The sequence below is a fragment of the Apium graveolens genome, unplaced genomic scaffold (assembly GCF_009905375.1).
Source record: "Apium graveolens cultivar Ventura unplaced genomic scaffold, ASM990537v1 ctg2598, whole genome shotgun sequence".
Lineage (NCBI taxonomy): Eukaryota > Viridiplantae > Streptophyta > Magnoliopsida > Apiales > Apiaceae > Apium > Apium graveolens.
In genome coordinates, this window is record NW_027417730.1 from 1 (window position 1) to 17,122 (window position 17,122).

A 17,122-nucleotide genomic window follows, 5' to 3' on the forward strand; every position below is an offset into this window, starting at 1 on the left:
AATATTTAAAATAATTTTTTTGATGATCCAACCATACGGATGTTAAGATATATCAATTTTAGTCATATGAAAAAATTATTAAAAATTTGAAATTCATCTTGCATGTCAGGATTAGAAAAATCCATTTAATATACCCCTCCCTACAACGAGACTCGTTCCCGATTGATAAGATTAACATTTAAAATGACTTTTTCGACGATCCAACCGTACGGATGTTAAGATATATAAATTTTAGTTAAATGAAAAAATGATTATCAATTTTGAAATTCATCTTGCATGTCAGGATTAGAAAAATACAGTAAAAGTACCACTCCAAACAACGAGACTCGTTCCCGATTTAAAAGATTAATTTTTAAAATGATTTTTTTGACAATCCAACCTTACGATGTTAAAATATATCAATTTTATTTGATTAATATTTATTTTATTTGATTAATATTTAAAATAATTTAAAACAATTATAATAATAATAATAAAATACACTCAAAACAAAATTTTTTGCTCTTCTTATACAAACACATCTCCCATGAAATTCTCTTTGTTTCCCCCCTTTACCAAATATTTTTTCCCTCCCGTCATCTTGGAGTATACTCTAACCCTATTTCTTTTATGTTTCATGTGCCGCCTCTCTAATCTCACACTTACATGCTCTGTCTTTCTCAATTCTCTCTGTTCTCTTCCCTAGAATTTCATTTCCCTTTCTCACAACTTTTGCTTAAGACTTTAGATTCAGGTACTGCTCCTTTCCTATTATTCAACAGCACTCTCCGCCAAGTCACAACATAAGTGAAGGGGGCGTGTAAACAGCTGCAGTCCCGCAAGGAGGTCGACAAGGGCAAAATAGAGACGCACAGAGAGGAGTTGAAGAATTGGTGAAAAAATACAAGGTGGATGGGAGAAAGTAAGCAAGATTGGTGAAGATGACAAAGAGGGGATTATGGGTCAAAATGAAAACCCAATACCAATTTCAAACCAAGTTTAACAAATTGGAAATTGGGTTTAAGAGGAGCCCAATCTTTAATTCGCTGGAATTAGTAAGTTAATTGAGTCCTTTACAATTTTATATATATATTATTGAGATGGGTTTTTTTAGACTTGGGTGTATAATAACCTCTGTTTCTCCTCTGGTTGGAGATGTAGCTCTGATTTCGAAGCTGAGGCGTATTTTCATTACCATTACCATCTGTCAATTTGAGATCCGGCTATTGGCCTTCGAGCCTGAGAAGATGTTAAACAACGAGTTCCATATTTGGGGATCAAACACACTGCATAGGTTAATGTTGAGGTATTCTTCAATTCTAGTATTATAAAATATTATGTACAGGCCTTGTAATTAATATATGTAAACAGACTTTATTGATAGTTTGAGATCATATTAACTGAAAAGGATTGAAATATTTAATTTGACCGTGGGTGTGAATTGACATGAAAGCTTCTAAAATGCTGATTGAATAAGAGTGGTTGCATCATCTTTGTTAACCAATGTAGATGTCAGGTTCTATTTTTCGTGCATATCACAATGTGTGTGCCTACTCTCGGTATCTACTACATCATCAACCCTAGTGGCACAGGTCGTGTATATCATCATTTGACCCCAAGCCTGACAAGTCTGTCATAAACGGTAGTCCGGTAATACCAATGTTGTAATTGACTGGCATGGTCGGAAACAGTTAATGATCACACATGCCCACATGGAAAATTATGGAGTAGCAGGGCAGACAGAATACGAGGTCAAAGTTCTCGCCTCCGATAGGTTCAAAGATAAATTGATCATCTCACTTGCAACTAATGGCCATAAAGTAGGAATTGATGTAAACTATGAACATGAGAAGATAACCGTACTTCCTTCTTCCAGTAACTTCAGAAATTGGGTCATTGTACTTGTGTGTTCCACTGTATTAGTATCAACATTAATTCTGTTTCTCTATTACCTCGATAGACCAAATAGAGATCAGTCTAATGTAGCACCTACCAGCCCAACTGTCATAGCATATTTAAGGGCAAACCCCTTTTCGTAGAAGTACATCCGTCGTAAATGAACACTCTCATACCAGGTAATTGCTCTGTGAACTCGTGTTATACTTTTCTTGCATTGAATACATGAGCTTTTACATTCAATATATGTTTACATAGAGCAATGTAAATGTTTGCCCAGAAAGTTTAAAAAATATGACTGTGCATCTATATAGAGCTTCACATCTCATTAATAAAACTCGTGTTCCGGTTTTAGATGTGGGATTTTTTTGTTATATTCTATATGGTGTATAATTTATTTCCTCTGTAGAATATATGGTTACTGGTGAAGCTAAAATATTTTTAATTTTACCAGCGTTACTTGTTGGGGAGCTCCTCGGTGGAAGCAGTGTCTGGTGCAAATGAGACACTGGTTTTGGTCTGGACATGTATAACACAGAAGGCTACTCTATGTGGTTCTGCAACTACAAGTATATTGACGAGAATACAAGTTCTAATGTCAGATTCAAGAGGGAACTCCACAGCATCAAAGTTGAGTTACAAGCCACTAATCCAACAGAAATGGGACTTGATGTTTTTAGCCGAGACGATTAAAATGTGTAACTTAATGAGCATGTTTAGAAATAGATTTTAAGTTATAGTTTTATTTTTGTAGAGAAACATTATATTATAAATTTAATTTCAATAATTGTGAAATAACAATTGAATTATTATAATATTATTTTATTTTAAAATTGATTTATTTTAAATAATAAGATTAGTTTGTAAACTGTTGTGTGAAACTCACTTAAAAAATGATGAAAAACCGTTGTATATCTCACTACACTTATTTTTTTTAAAAAAACTGTTGTCTTTTGATATTACTTGCAATGGTTAAATTTTTTATACCATTGTCTTTTAAATAAAAAAATTCAAGACAATGGTTTTAACTAGTTAAAAAAAGTTTATAAACTGTTGTTTATGAAAATATCGTACAAAACCATTATTTTTAAGTTAGATAGACAATAGTTGAATAAAAAAATAGTTGTTTAAAAAAGTTCCAACAACAGTTTGTTTAGAATAACTGTTGTGTGTTCCATGTTAACACAAGCAACTCTAACATGTTGATTAATCTCTCTTTTTATAATGGTAAAAACAACCATTATCTCATGTTCAATCACACGAGTGTTGGATAGACAACGGAAAACATACTTGTCACACAACCGTAAAAAACAGTTGTGTGATTGCAAATTTCTTGTAGTGTTTACTAGCAGTTTGCTTGGTACGAGCCATCTAAAATAAAATAAGAATGGTTTCAATCAATACCTTTGATGAATACTATATCACATACATATAATTAGATAGATCAGAATTCCTGGGAAGAACTTTAAACTGTACTTCATATAGAGGAAAAAAATAAAGAGAAATGGTCACTTAATAAATTACCTAGCTATAATTCTTCTTCAAATATTTTGAGGTTTATTTTCTCTTTATCACTTCCTAGTGGATGTATATTAAAGTTTGAAGAACAAATGGGTAGGGGAAACTGTTTTTATATATGGGGCAGGGGGATTATGTTTTGATTTAACAGTTACAAGTTGCTAATGATGTGCTTCGTAGTTTCTACATGAATTGACGGCTCTTAAGTGTAGTTTTGTGAGTTCCCCGCCCTCCATCTGACGGTCTATAATCAATCTTAAAGGTAGGTGCGAATCATAAATCCTACTCAACGTGTTCTTATTGGAGTGTTCAAAAATATTTGGATCGAGGATCTTTATGGATAAAATGGTAATAATTCTAAAATTAATAAAAATCTAGATGATTGTGTGCAAAATATGCAAAGATTTAAAAAGAATATTTTAATTTATAAAAATAAGAGTAGATTTTTACAAATGGGCTTATTAATAACTAGACTAAATTCACCCGAGTAATCACACTCGACCAATAAATTTTTATTATAAATCCGGTACAAATTATGTACAAACTTTTTTGGTTATTACATATATCACTGGAATTTAACATCATTTAACAATAAATGAGTAAATTTTTGTTATTACATATATCACTTGAATTTAACATCATTTAACAATAAATGAGTAAATTTTTTAAAAAAACATTTACTATATACGTACAACATTTTCATAACATTTCATAATTTATGAAAAAGTTGCAAAAATTTCTACTAAAGTCTCATAGTTTCTTATAGTTATGCTCAACAAATACATAACTAGAGTTCAAACTCGTGTGTGTTAAACAATAGTTATGCATGTGTTGAATTCATATCATATATATATTTATATTGGTATTATTAATAAAATCTAAATAAATTAACAATATTTATAATTTTGTACCCAATATTTTTTGGGTGAACTGATAAAGAAAATTGAAAAGTATATAATATTAATTTAACAAAAATTTAGTAATGACTAAGCACACTTCTATATTAAAGAAATAAACTTTTGGTTTTTTGAAGAAAAATAAAATATCATATTATGTGCCCTAATTTAATACTGGCGAATGAGAAGGATATCGAAGAAATAATTACATTTATTTATTAAAATTTAAGTAATTAGTGAATAAATGATGTTTAACTCGGGTTATATAAGTAGAATCAAAAAAATTGTAATCTTGTACTTAAAAATTTTGTATTTGATCTTGAACCTATATATTCATATATAGATATATATAGAGGTGCATGCAACTGTCTTTAACTACAAAATTACAACAAAAAAAAAACTCATATAAAATTTTGGTTAACACATATATAACTTAAATTAAAATACAATTACATATATTTACGACAATTAATTTTAAATATTCATAAAATGTACGTGTAAATTCATATGTAATAAAGTTCTAAATGGTACAAAGACTATAATCTTACTATATGATACGGAGCTTAGCAGTTACATTTGCAAATCAAATCAAACTCATGGAGCTGCAAACAAGTCAGTTCTTTCGGAACCGAGCCGAGGTTAAGTATTTTTAAAAAAAATGAAACCAGATGATCATAGTTTAACGACTGAAAGAATAGTAATGTTCAATATTGATTAATAAACTTTTTCTTATAATGATATAAACATTATCGATCTACACTTGTTTCTTAAATCTATATATATTTATTTTTGACGTCGAGGTTTAAGAATATGTCCAATTTATTTTACACTATTTAGAAAATGCTAATTTTAGAAATCGTACATTACTTTTAAAATATAGATGTCAAAATTTTATTATGTTCTAATATTTTACTAAAATCGGGTTTATGTAAATTACAGGTTATTTAATGGTGTTCATAAAATTATGAAAAAAATGGAGACAATAAATCATGATTACAATGTTTGATAGTTCTCTTATGAAAAAATTAAGCGTTAAATTTTGAAATATGAACGACATTTCCATAATAATTAAATTATTAATAAACGACGCGAATAATAGATTTATAAATATATTAGTGATTAGTAATAATTTATCATTTGTAATATATATCATTATAAATAATTTATTATAACAGAATTTTAACTGAGTTCGAGCTGATTCTGAGCTAAATTATTACCGAAACCGGACTGAGTCCAATCGATTCGAGTTTCACGAGCCGAGTACTAGTTTAATAGAAAAAAGCTCGGCTTCACTGTTTTACTCATCCGAACTCATTTTCATGTTTAAGATCGTTTTGACTAAGGAGACGAGACGAACTGAGTTCACTTAAACGAGCCGATCTCCAGTATTGTTCATAATAACTCTGTTTATTTGTAGCGCTACTCATGAATAACTTGGTATCAAGTTTTCTTTTGTTGAGGTGGTTAGTGTGTGTGAGCAAATTTTTACAAATTGACATTTGATTGCATCATCAATATTGTGCTAAATTCAAAATTAAACTATTTAAGTTTACTAACTAAGACTCACGATCCAAAATATTTTTACTTTATTCTTCTCTAAATATTATGGTATTTTTATATTTATAAAAGACTGGTAGTAGTAGACTCAGTCAAAAATCCAATATTTCACCAAATAAAATCTGAAGGAATAATAATTTGAAAAAAATGTTCAAAAAATATTTTAGTTAATGTCCAAATTCTAAAGACAACATATGTTTTCAAGATCGGTATCCTATGTTTTCAGATTTGAACAATGCTTCTATTAGAGATGCTGGGGTAGGGGAGGGGCAAAATGGGAAAATAAGAAATATGTAGTGGCAGACCAAAGAAAGGAAGAGTAAATGAATGGTAATCTCATGGCTGTAGGAGAAGAGGAGCTAGAACAAGCTTACAATAAGGAATAAAAATGGAGGAATAGGTGGGACAAATATATTGATTAGATGTGAATAAAAGTGATTTGTTTTAAAAAAAATTATTAGTTTGGATTCTCATTTTTCATGTGTCTCTTATCAAAACAAACTTATTTGAGGTAAATATATACTATTTTTAATTTCATAATACATTTTAACAATTTCAGATTTCCTCATTGTGATAAATTATCTTCTTTCATAATATTATTGAATACCAAAAAGAAAAAGTATGTCCTGATTAAAGATTAACTCAACATATATATTTTTTCTTCATAACTCCCACATAAATCATCAATCCTCAAACTTACAATTATAGAAAAGATAGGAGAAGATATATCATACGGAATTCTAGAGTTTGTTTAGTATTGATCCGATTGAATATCAAATTGATAATCATCAAATTAATAAAACACAAACTAAATAAACAATATATAGGGGGATAACTATCCACTTGGTCACAGGTTCGAATCCACGGGAGGAGAATTTATGATTATGCCTCCTGTGTCAGAGCATGTCGCTTAAATGCGGTTTATCTTGATTCACGTGGTTTGCAGGCTATTGCGTGAGCCCGTAGGGTTTACCCAGTGCGCACCCGAAGGTAGCGGCTGCGGGTTACCTACGATAAAAAAAATAAATAAACAATATATCATAATTTTCAAAATTAAAATAACAAAATTTGAATTAAAATAATAAATGTTATGAACAAAGACTATCAAAAAAGTCAGAATTGACCCATGCTTTTAGAGATGGTGAGAGGGGCAAATTGGAAAATGAGGAATGTGTGAGTGGCATCTCCTGGCTAGAACAATCTTTCAGGAGGTACTACATACAACAAGGAATAGAAATTGAGGAATAAGGGTACAAATATATTAAATTTGAATAAAGTGATTTTTTTCTCTAAATTTCATTAGTTTGGATTCTAATTTTTTTCTAAATTTTCATTAGTTTGATTCTCATTTTAATAAGTAAACTAATTAAAGGTAAGTGTACTATTTTTAATTTCTCATTACATTTTAATAATTTAGGATTTCCTCATTATTGTGTATTATCTTCTTTCCTAATATTAGTGAATACCAAAAGAAAAAGGTATCATCCTCATTGAAGATTAACTCAACATATATAATTTTTCTTCATCACTCCCCACATATATCAGCAATCCTCAAACTTATAATTACAACTACTATTTTAATTACACTGCTCTCCGGCAGAATCAACTACTTAAGAACACTCTAGGCGGATCCTCCTTGCCAGCTGAATGTCCTTTGGCATTATTGTCACCCGCTTAGCATGAATTGAACACAAGTTGGCATCATGGAATAGGCCTACCACGTAGGCCTCCGATGCCTCCTGTAGAGCCAGGACTGCATGACTCTGGAAACGCAAATCACTCTGTAACAACAAATTCACTATTGCAAATTAGAAATAAATTTGGCACATGTGATACACAAAGATAAGGTTTCTCTTGGGTAAAGTTATTTGAAAAAATATACTAAAAACTAATTAACCTTAATTCCTTGAGCAATTTCACGTACAAGCCTCTGGAATGGAAGTTTTAATATCAAAAGCTCAGTAGTCTTCTGATACTTACGGATCTCACTACAAGAAATTACTGTATGTTTAGCCTTGGGCAACAACCAGGAAATGATGTTTCAATAATAACATGAATTGATAAATATATACCGAAGGGCAACTATTCAGGGCGGTATCTATGTGGCTTCCTATAGGCACCAGTTGTTGGAGCACGCATACAAGCAACCTGTGATGGAGAACAAAACACAGAAATGTTAGGAGAAGATATATCAACTTTGGAGAAGATAGATCATAATGTATTCTATTATAGGCATTTAATAAGATGTAACCTTGTGTGTGAGCTGCTTTCCAGGAACCTTTCCTCCACTAATGTATTCTATCAGTTTTATATTGATCTTTTTCTAGTAGTATTTAAGGATCATCACAGGCAACTGAGCCTTCTAAGTCAAATCCTGATTTAAAGCTCAAAGGCATAGTTCCTGACACTAATTTTGATGTTCCTGAGAAATATTCTGGTGATGATGTTGAGTCTGATGATTCTGATGATGATGATAATCCTGATGATGCTGTTCTGAAAGCTGGAATAGAAGTATCTAAATTGTCTATTTTTGGTTCATCATCTGGTCATGCTCCCACACTTAATACTCATAGGGCTTATGAATTGAATCACTCTTGGGACTACCAAGTGAGAAGATCTCTCTGGAATCGGCTCAGACTTTAGTTGATCATTCTGTTCATTTGGTTTCTAATTCTGATATGAGAGCATCTTACAATGCCACAACAGTTTTAGTTAAAGGATTGCATTCTTCTGTCTCTACACTCAAGAAAGATAATGTTGATCTTAGAGAAAATATTGTTGATTTTTCAGTGATTATTAAATGAACAAACAAACATAATGGCTTGATCAAGAGGATGTTCAGCATGGAAGTTAAGCAGGATCAAATTTCTGAGAAGCCCGCAGCTCTGGAAGCAAGTCAGACTACAACAAATTCTAAGTTGTATGTTATTCTCTCTCTTCTACCAAATCTAGATGCGAAAAAGGGGGAGATAGTACCAAAGACAAAGTGTCAACCTGAATCAGTTTTGAGGAGAATACCAATTCTGATGATGGTGATAAGCAAGCAAAGAAGACCTCTGATGTTGTGATAGTTCAAACTGGAACTGGAATTCAAAATCAAACTACACAGTCAACTCAAGTCTCTAAGGGTAGATCACATGGATCTAATTTAGAAACTGCTCTTGTTACTCCAAGTTCAATTCCTGACAACAAAGAAACAAGTTCTAATTCTTTTCCTAACACTGATAGAGTGATAGTAACTCCTCATTTTGTTAAAATTGAAGAAGAAGAAATTCTATTTCGAGTGAATTTACAGATTCTTTCTGCTTATTGTAAAGCCTTTAATGCTGAAAACTTCAAGGAAGAAGAAATGGTTTTTGACAGAGAAGAAAGAGCACGGGAAGGAAAAATCAGAATTGCTGTTGACAAAGCAAATCAAGCATACAGGAACATGCGTAAAAGACCTGAAATGAATAGATGGAGGAGTACAGATAAGAAGATGTTACATGAAAGAGCAGAAAGAAAAGCTCAAGTATTTCCAAAAATCAAGAACCAATATAAACTCTTGCTGATAGTCCTGGTCAGGAAGTAATTGTTGATCATCTGGAAAGACTTGAAGTTGTGAAGATTATACTTGACAAACATGATGGTTCAGAACCTGAACAGAAGATCTTACTCTTATTGCAAAATGATCAAATTCAAGTTCTTTCACTTGATGAACTGATGATCATGTGAACAAAGGAACTGAAATACATTCACTATTTGCTAAGAGTTTGAAGATGAAACTTCAAGGTTATGGTCAACCATGATTCTAGCCAATATCAGAAAAAAGATACTGGATGATGGTCAATATTAATTTGGATCATATATTCCTACATACATAAATTTCAAAAGGCAAGAAGTCAATATGACGAAAGGAGGAGCTATTATTGAAAATGTTCTTACACAGACACATAACCATGAATCCTGATGGTTCTAATGCTTGTTATGTGACACTGGACGAGTTGATGATTGAAAGAATTCCCATCATAAACTTAAGGGCTTCTATCTATCAACTATCAAATTAATCTGGATTTGGGAAAAACTAGAATATCATATTAGAAGAGATATTGTTGAAAAAGTTTGATGATAGATTTAAAGTTTTTGTTCAAAGATACTGTAGAGTTTATCAATAAATATAAAAATTAAAGTCTAAAATACAGTATGCTTTGTACTCTACAATTTGTCTCTTTGGTTTTTGGCACTACACATTACTTTGGAATTTATGCTTATTCTGCAAAGCATAAATTGGCGGAGAAATCTTAATAATTATCTATGTCAGGGATCGATTTATCAAGGCGTCAAGATCTGACAGAGGAATCAGGATATGTTAAGCCAATCAGGATCTGTTTGACAGTCAGGATATGTCAAGCCGTCAGGATAAGATTACTGTCAGGATCTGAGTGGATAAGTCAATTCTGCGAGATAAATCATGAGGTGCTGATTTATAGGATCGAAGTTGATTTAGATATGTATAAAAAGTAGAAGAGATATATCGTAACATATCTTGTAATTGATAGGGATTGATTGTAGCTATGTAGTATATAAACACAGAATAGGTTCACACTTTATGTGTGGTGCTTAACTCGAGTATTCGCATAAATATTATCATAGCCAGTTTCCTGCATGTGAATGCCCTGGTTATGGAGTCAAAAACAAATTACCATTCCCTCCTCAAGTTTTTCTTGTTTAGCCTGTACATGTCCATCTTTTCACTATAGTTGATAAAGTCCATGAATTCAACCAATTCCTAAGTTGTGGGAGCTTCAACAAAGTTATCTATAGGAATACACAGGACCTTGTTCATGTCCTCGGCATTGAACTCCACAGAAATACCCCTAATTGTACGATTAACCATCATGGAAACTGCTTGATTCTCATGAACAATGGTGTTCAAGACTACAGTGCTCCAGAAATTGTTCAAGACATCCAGGTAGAGCTCTGGGTTTACAGTTAATCCTCCTGAAATATAGGAATCAGAAATGAACTTGACAAAGCACTTAAAGGTATCGGGTTCTTGAGTTGGATCCACAAAAGCCAGATAATTGGTTCCATCCTTGGGAATAACAGCTCTCATATTGTTAGCAACCATTAAGAGTTTGGGTTTTAGTGGGTAAGTGATTTGAGAAAGAAAAAACTTGAAACGAAAGAGATTGGTGAAATTTTGCAGAAACTAGGTCAATTGAGATCTCAAAAGCGTAAAGAAGGGTTATGTCGAGATGTCTGGGTATTTATAGGGTAGAGATGTGACTTGTCAAAAAGTGAATAATAAACTGTTAATATTTGCTTGTAGAGAAGTCTCATGACCTATAGAGAACTCAAGTCCAGATGTCACTTTCTTGACTCTTATCGAGAACTAGATAGTGACTTATCGAGATGTTGTACAAATACCCAGTTTCTCCTTATTGGATTAAATTATTCCAATTTATATTGAAGAACTCAACATTAAATTAGAATAGATTTTATATCAAAAGTATTTTACTAAAATAATTTGTTGAATTAAATAATTTCATTTCTGAGTTATTGATAAGTATATCGAGATCTCTACAATGTTTGTCGAGAATTAATAAAAAGACTTATCGAGATATCCATCAAGAAGTCATAGAGACTTATCGAGAACTCTATCGAGAAGTCAAAAAATGACTAATCGATAGTTCATTTAGACTTATCGAGAATTCGGTTCTCTACATACTTTTGATATGCCTTATATATATCCTACATTAATTTCATATATTAATGATGTGATCTAACATTTAGACAGTTCCTCTTAGGATCAGAAAAATTCCAAGTTAAATTTTATTTGAAAAAATAATATACAGGGAATTCTAAAATATTTAGAGATCATATTTCAGCAAATTTCTAATTAAATTAAATTATTTTTGATTTATCAGGAATTAATCTGCTGCAACTAGTTAGCCGAGTTCTTGCCTTTAGGTCGAAGAATTTAACATACCAATCTCACTTATAAGTCCAGTGAAAGTTGTTTCATCTAAAGGTTTAGTGAAAATTTCAGCTAACTATTTTACTGTTGGAACAAAAATAAGTTTAATAGTACCTTAATGAATATGCTTAGGTCTAGAATGATTGACTGGATTAGCCAAAATAGATATTGCACTAGTATTGTCATACATGATTCGAATCTTTTGTAACATTAGGCCATAATCCATCAGTTGGTTTCTAACCCAAAGCACTTGAGAACAACAACTTCCAGCAGCTATATATTCAGCTTCACTTTCATCAAGGCATTCCAAGTTTGGATACTTGTCATTATCAAATGTTGCATCTATGCTTTCCATTATTTTCTTTGCTCTAGCACATAGACTCTGTTGGCAATCCAAATATCCCTGAAAATAGCTTCAAATACTTTGAAGTCAAATTTTCCAACATATTCAGAGTTGTCTTTTAGCATAACGCATTTGCTTCCAAACACATGAAGATGTTTAACAGTAGGCTTCCTTTTTGACAAAATTGAGTAGGGTGACTTGCGAATGTTTTTGTTGAGTAGATATCTATTTTGAGTGTAACATGTTGTGTTAAAAGCTTCTTTTCAAAAACTTGTTGGCAGTTTGGCATCTTGCTAGCCAGCAGCCTCAACTAGAGTTCGATTTTTCCTTTCAATCATACCATTTTGTTGAGGTGTTCTTGTAGCTGAGAACTCTTGAACAATGCCTTTATCTTTGTAAAATTCACCTAGAAATACATTCCTGAATTTTGTGTCATTGTCACTCCTCAATCTTTTGACACATTCTCGATCTTCAGCCTACTTCTCAATTTATTTGATGTGTTCAATAATGAAGTGTGGAGTTTCATCTTTTGAATGCATAAATTCCACACAAGTGTATCTTAAGTAGTCATGCACCATCACCAAAACATACTTCTTTCTCGATATAGACATGACATTTACATGTCCAAATAAATTCATGTGGATAAGCTATAGTGGTGCATTAATATAATTCACAGTTTTGCTCTTGTGACTGGGCCTCTTCATTTTTCCTTTTTGACAAGTTTTACAAACTTCATCTTGAGCAAATTTCAAGGTTGCCATGTCTCTCACTAATTCCTTTTTCACCAAAATGTTAATTACTTTTTAAATGGACATTTGATTGTTTCAGCAATGTGCTATATTAATTACTAATCATTTTTTAAAATTTATAAAAGATCAGTAGTAGTGGACTAGGACAAAATCCCAATTGCTTTCACCAAATCTTGTGGAATTTTACATTTTTAAATACTTCATAAAAAAAAATTTAGTTCATGTCCCAATTATCAAGATTATAGAATTTCAAGACCGGCCTCTTATATTTGTGTGGTTGGTTGCACCTTTATCGAACGTATAAATCAAATTTTTTTATTAATCTTCTTAATTTTACGAATGAAACTGTGGCAATATGTTTGGTTCTTATCATTTGTACATTACGGTAGTAGTTGACTAGGTCAAAATCCCAATTGTTTTCACCAAACAGAATCTGTGTGGAATATTACATTTTTAAATACTTCATAAAATAATTTAGTTCATGTCCCAATTATCAAGATTGAAGAATTTCAAGACCCGCCTCTTATATTTGTGTGGTTTGTTGCAACTTTATTGAACGTATAAATCAAATTTATTTATTAATCTTCTTAATTTCACGAATGAAACTGTGATAATGGGTTTTGTTCTTACCATTTGTACATTAAGGTGAGTTTGAGGGTAATAATAGAGTCAAAAATGCCAAGTTCAACACCACTTTCGGCTTTGGGTGCATATAATTAAATTAGTTCAGCAAGAGTCTGTATTTTATAATATATAATTTTTTTGCATTTTATAATATATAATTTTTTGCAATTTCTCTTGTGTCTTAGTTAATATGCATTTTTCATATAAATCCATCCGAACCTGAAACTCATCAAAACCATTACCATCTTTCCTAAATCGTAGCATTTGGTGAATTTGTTTTTCCTCTTTGATATCAATAAAATTTAATATACTCTTCAGATAAATTAGTGAATTAGGATTTTCAACCAAACAAAAATAAATTAGGTGGAGTTCATCTAAAAGCTCTTTTACTGAAGGTATGTAAAGGATAGTGATTTTTTTGAAGATGCAACTCTATAAAAGTACAAAGTTAGGACTTATCAAAAAAATTCAGTATCATACTAATGATTTATGTCAATCATCAAAATTAGACAAGGATGAAAAATAGTCCTAACTCAATGTTAAGTTTGTTTAGTATTGATCCTGGTGAATATCAAATTGATAATCATCAAAATTAATAAAACACAAACTAAATAAACAATATATCATAATTTTCAAAATTAAAATAACAAAATTTGAATTAAAATAATAAATGTTATGAACAAAGACTATCAAAAAAGTCAGAATTGACCCATGCTTTTAGAGATGCTGAGAGGGGCAAATTGGAAAATGAGGAATGTGTGAGTGGCATCTCCTGGCTAGAACAATCTTTCAGGAGGTGATACATACAACAAGGAATAGAAATTGAGGAATAAGGGTACAAATATATTAAATTTGAATAAAGTGATTTTTTTCTCTAAATTTCATTAGTTTGGATTCTCATTTTTTTCTAAATTTTCATTAGTTTGGATTCTCATTTTAATAAGTAAACTAATTAAAGGTAAATGAACTATTTTTAATTTCTTATTACATTTTAATAATTTAGGATTTCCTCATTATTGTGAATTATCTTCTTTCCTAATATTAGTGAATACCAAAAGAAAAAGGTATCATCCTCATTGAAGATTAACTCAACATATATAATTTTTCTTCATCACTCCCACATATATGAGCAATCCTCAAACTTACAATTACAACTACTATTTTAATTACACTGCTCTCCGGCAGAATCAACTGCTTAAGCACACTCTCCGCGGATCCTCCTTGCCAGCTGAATGTCCTTTGGCATTATTGTCATCCGCATAGCATGAATTGAACACAAGTTGACATCATGGAATAGGCCTACCAGGTAGGCCTCCGATGCCTCCTGTAGAGCCAGGACTGCATGACTCTGGAAACATAAATCACTCTCTAACAACAAATTCACTATTGCAAATTAGAAATAAATTTGGCACATGCCATGAACAAAGATAAGGTTTCTCTTGGGTAAAGTTATTTGAAAAAATATACTAAAAACTAATTAACCTTAATTCCTTGAGCAATTTCACGTACAAGCCTCTGGAATGGAAGTTTTAATATCAAAAGCTCAGTAGTCTTCTGATACTTACGGATCTCACTACAAGAAATTACTGTATGATTAGCCTTGGGCAACAACCAGGAAATGATGTTTCAATAATAACATGAATTGATAAATATATACCGAAGGGCAACTGTTCCAGGGCGGTATCTATGTGGCTTCGTATAGGCACCAGTTGTTGGAGCACGCATACGAGCAACCTGTGATGGAGAACAAAACACAGAAATGTTAGGAGAAGATATATCAAGTTAGGAGAAGATAGATCATAATGTATTCTATTATAGGCATTTAATAAGATGTAACCTTGTGTGTGAGCTGCTTTTCAGGAACCTTTCCTCCACTAGATACTACAAGAAATTTGCAATCACACAACACCTATGAAACAACGGTTGACAAAAAAACTGTTGCCCCAAATTCGTAGATAACTGTGAATTTCCTTTCCTCGAAAAACTGTTGTTGGAGTACATGTAGAACAACAGTTATAGCTGTTTTTTGAAAGACTTGTACCTCTGGCATCCTCTTACCGAGATAGACAACATTTCGGGTTCTGCACTGTTGTCATAAATCTTTCACATAACAATAAAAAACCGTTGTTAATAAGCTAACTTATGGTAGTGTGAGACTACAGTTTTTGGCCTTACGTTGTGTAATTTAGACAAGTGTTTATTATAACCCTTATCTTATTGAACATCAAACAATGGTTTTTACATACCATTATTAAAAGGAAAGCTCACAAACAATGGTTATTACTAGTGTTATGTAAATGAGGTTCAAACAACAGGTCTTGTATCTTGTTGTCTGAACACCTTATTTAGATGATTATTTTACACATTGTGACAGTAACCATTGTCTGTTGAGTAATGGTAAAAAAAAAAATTTGACTTGCATATATGCAAGTCCCCACAAAACAAATTCAAAAACATTTAACCAAGAAATTTCCAAACCATGAATCATTCAACCAACAAACTAACAATCAAAAAATCATGAGCCAAATCAAAAACCAAAAATACTACCTCAAATGGACGAGTTCAACTATTAAACTAAAAGTTTGGCGATAAATAGATACAAATCAAAGTGTAATCTTTTTATAGTAATACAAAGCTACAAAATGCAACCTCCATTTCATGGAGACCGCATTTTGCAGCTCTTGCATTACTATAAAGAGAGTATACCTGGACACGTATACATTCATCAACAAACTAAATATTTTTACAAATTTACAAGTTCATCTATGAATTGAAAAATATACAAATTAATCACAATGCCATAATACTACAAGTCCAGTGAAGAGCCTCCAGTAATTGGTGTGAGGTAATTATCATCATCATTGCTTGTGCAGAAATCTTAATGATTGATTGTGATGCCTGGATTAACGTCGGCTATTTTCTTAAGTAACTGGGCCATGTTCTCGCGCACCTTCCTCTTTGCTCATCTGCAGCTTGTCCTGGTCTTCCAACAGTTTTTCTTTAGCCAGTTTCTTGAGCTTAACCTCAAGATCTTTAATCATCTTCCTCTTGTACATTTTCAGCAAATGTAATAAACTCTTCTATAATTGGTTTCTATCCCTCTCCCTGAAAATGTAAATAGGATAATGCTGTAGCTGAATGTCTGGATATAAACGTAAACAACCTCAATAAAACAGTTAATGAACCTGAATAGTAAATCATAAAATCCCTTAATAAAATTAGCTCATGCAATTAAGAAAAACAGTATTCAAATTTACAAGCAACATTTTTGCATTAGGGATTTCTTTTGGAAAAAATCTTAAACATATAATAACCAAACACATAACAGAACAAATCTTGCTTATAAAGAGTGTCTACAATATTTGCTTCCTTGGAGATTAGAAATAATTAATACTAGAATTTTACAGTTAATATTGGTAGGTACATATAAAGCAATGGAGTCCTAATAACTCACAAGTGGTTGTATAAAGCAATTGGTAGGTATATACAAAGTTAGGATGGAAACAATAGTTTAAACTAAGTGGTTTTACATATCTAACTATTATGTTATTAATAGGATTTCTTAAACATGTTCTTCAACCACATATACAAGCCTATTCCT

General features: G+C 31.6%; 1 protein-coding gene across 1 annotated transcript; it reads right to left on the reverse strand.

The window, feature by feature from the left end:
- Positions 1-7,456: 7,456 nt before the first annotated feature.
- LOC141700612 (histone H3.3-like) lies at positions 7,457-16,577 on the reverse strand. The gene is made up of 5 exons (XM_074504315.1): positions 16,472-16,577; positions 15,359-15,402; positions 15,179-15,255; positions 15,004-15,094; positions 7,457-7,627 (listed from the first exon to the last, which is right to left on the reverse strand). The coding sequence occupies exons 1-5, from the start codon at positions 16,575-16,577 to the stop codon at positions 7,457-7,459; spliced, it is 489 nt and encodes a 162-aa protein (XP_074360416.1).
- Between the last annotated feature and the right edge of the window lie 545 nt (positions 16,578-17,122).